The sequence below is a fragment of the Saccostrea cucullata genome, unplaced genomic scaffold, assembly GCF_032062105.1.
Source record: "Saccostrea cucullata isolate Sc308-1 unplaced genomic scaffold, CSIRO_AGI_Scuc_v1 ctg17162, whole genome shotgun sequence".
Lineage (NCBI taxonomy): Eukaryota > Metazoa > Mollusca > Bivalvia > Ostreida > Ostreidae > Saccostrea > Saccostrea cuccullata.
Window position 1 is genome coordinate 8,294 of NW_026933983.1, and position 2,912 is coordinate 11,205.

Genomic DNA, 2,912 nt, shown 5'->3' on the forward strand with positions numbered 1-2,912 from the left:
ATGAATCATAAGTAAGGGAAGATGACGATAGAAAAGTTAAAGTCATCATATAAAGTTATCATAGAACTTTTCAAGTAAAATATCTAAGTATGAAACAGATGTGTCAGACTCTGTGATTTCCTCTATTTTAAGTTCACAAGGATATATCGTATCGACATCAAAAATTACCGTTGTTGATTGACAATACGTTAAACAAATTATTTTTTCTCAATAAATGATTAAATATCTCGAATGAATGGATGAGGCACTTTGGATACACTTTATAACTTTTACCTTTGGATATGACTCATTGGAATGCATCTTTTTATATTCATCAGTAAAGTGCAGTTGTGATGTCACAATGGTTATGCGTAAGCTTGATGAAGTAAAATACTATCAAAGTCTTACATAAAACAGTGTAAAACATTGGTTGTAACGTATTAAACATGGAATAAAAAGAATTTCCCATTATTTGAACTTGGATATGACTTTTATTCAACTCGTGTGTTTTATCTCCTCGCCAAGGCTCGGTGATAAAGAAAACCTAAACAACACATTAGATAAAAATATCTAAATTTTAATCATGAGAGATCCTATAAAAATATCTTAAAAAGCTATAGGTTTTAACATTTATATTTTAATCAAAATATATTATAAACAAAAATAACATATCACATGTAATCTAGATCAATAGATCTCTGGATATAAGTCTTTCTTCAATGTGCCTCAAATGCATACTTCTTGGTCAGTTGATCTATATACACAGGGAATCCGGGAGTTCGATATTCAAGGTTATATTTTATCGTGTCTTCAGCACCAGTTTCTTGGTCAGCTGATCTATACACACCGGGACCTCGGGAGGTTCGATATTCCAGGTTGTATTTTTTTTGTCAGATTTATAATGCTCCTTCTCAATGAAGTCCTCCAGTGACTTATTAACATTGAGGATAAGATCTGTTATTTCAAACTCCTCCTTGTCGTCAGTGAGAGCTGTGACCTCCTTGTAGAGGGCGTACACAAACTGACAGGCGGGCTGATGGTCAGTTGTTTCTCTTTGGTCAATGATCTCTCCTAGTCCTGACTTCGTATTTGGTTTCATTCTATCAGTATATCCCCCTGCAAAAAAAGGCAATTATATATTTGACAAAGTCAGGACTAAAAATTACTACTATATGATCTATACTTTCTTTTAGACTTGTCTTTGTCTCTGATTTCATTTTATCAGTATATACCCTGAATATATAACAATTATTTTTTATTTGTTACATTATAGAAGAATGTTTACATTACATGTTTATTTTGCATGTGAAGTGTGTGGAATTCTATGGCATTCCAAAAAACTATAACATGGACAAACGGTCAAAGGTTAAAGCATGCATTTTCAATTGACGTCGCAAAAGGTGAAAATCGTGGAATTTTAAGGTACGTCATTAGCCAAAAATCAAAATTTTCTCTTCCATAAACTGTAAGTTACTCCCAGGATAATACAGAGATTTTGAAATATACATAAAATTTGCAGTCAATTCAAGGAGTTAAAAAAATTTATGCAAACATCAGCATTGAATCTTTAATTTTAAAAGATATAGTCTCATAACCGCAACTGTGTGTGCAAACAAATTGTCATCATGTACCAAATCTAGCTAAGACACTGGATTAATAGATAGGAATATCACTTTCTATATACCAGTAAAGGGGTCCTCTTTATGGGGGGGGGGGGGGTAGTAATCCCCCCCCCGCCAAGCTCCTTCCTAAATCTTACCTGAGACAATCGATTGATAAATTAGTATGTCTGCTTCTATGGGGGTCCTCTGTATCTGCAGTAGTAGTCCTCCGCCCATAAAAAACTGGGCTTTACTTATCTGCTCAAGGTTAGGGTTACATGTCTGCAGATTTAGCAACGAAAATCAAAGATAATGAAGTTTTATTGTCTCAAAAATATTTTTAAGTAAAGTGAACTTACAAACCACATAATACTTGGTATAAATATAAACTAAACAAGTGTTCTTTTTTGTAAAGTAGATGCAAAAATATCTTACCCTTCAGTCACACCCAAAATGTTGACTCAGCTTCCGAGGCAATAAACTTAGATGAACTCACTTTTGATCTAAGTCTCACCTTTCGACTGTTTACTTTTTATGTTAAAGTGAAACTGGGATCAAAGCGAGTTTAGTTTAAATTTATGGCCCCGGAGCAAGTTTTGGCATACAAAGCATTTATGACAGTGTACAACCCTATGCATCATAAATGCATTGCTAATTATGCACCGAAAGACTTAGTGTTATATGGGAATGAACGGACTCCCCAAACTCAAAAACGGTTGCTCATCGATAAAATTTTAGGTCAGATTCAGAACTAGGTGAAATCTGAACCAGGTTACGATTACCATGACAACTAATTAGACTAGAAACTGCAAAATAAAATTCTCTAAAAAAAAAAAAAGCTGCATTGTACTCAATTTGAATGAAAAGGAAAATAATTAGATGATATTTTGAGAATGTGTCCTTTGAATCTGATGCTCAGATAGACATATATAGGAATCCACAAAATGAAATATAATAATATGATACATCCTGGAAAGGGAATATTATTTAGATGGGTATTGCAGATTTGTTTTTTAATTTTCATCCTAATATATGTATGTAAAGGTTTCTATAAAAATGACATCCCCACATGTATGTCAAGTTCTTTTTTTATTAAAAGTCCCATTATCTCAGACATGGGTAATCAGAGATGACAGGACTTACACAATGAATGTTGTCTTAAAGTTAAATTGAGTCCCACAATGAACTAACAATGTAGCAGTGTGCATCTCTTTATGCAACATTCATGCAATTTGATCTGCTTTTACTGCAGTTAATTATTGAATTAACTTATTCAAAAACTTAAAGCTTAGTCACTCATCAAGAAAATTCATTCAAATGCATCATCCAGTC

At 33.0% G+C, this 2,912-nt stretch overlaps 1 protein-coding gene across 1 annotated transcript; it reads right to left on the reverse strand.

Moving 5' to 3' along the window:
• Positions 1–616: 616 nt before the first annotated feature.
• LOC134239736 (uncharacterized) lies at positions 617–1,859 on the reverse strand. Its single transcript, XM_062721887.1, has 2 exons — positions 1,739–1,859; positions 617–1,095 (listed from the first exon to the last, which is right to left on the reverse strand). The coding sequence occupies exons 1-2, from the start codon at positions 1,815–1,817 to the stop codon at positions 779–781; spliced, it is 396 nt and encodes a 131-aa protein (XP_062577871.1). The 5' UTR covers positions 1,818–1,859; the 3' UTR covers positions 617–778.
• Between the last annotated feature and the right edge of the window lie 1,053 nt (positions 1,860–2,912).

Bases quoted from the DNA above. Each gene is read 5' to 3' on its own strand.
- LOC134239736 (XM_062721887.1), bottom strand. From the start codon at position 1,817: ATGGGCGGAGGACTACTACTGCAGATACAGAGGACCCCCATAGAAGCA. The intron at 1,096-1,738 runs GTAAGATTTAGG...CTTTTTTTGCAG, and splicing joins TTATCAATCGATTGTCTCAG to GGGGATATACTGATAGAATG.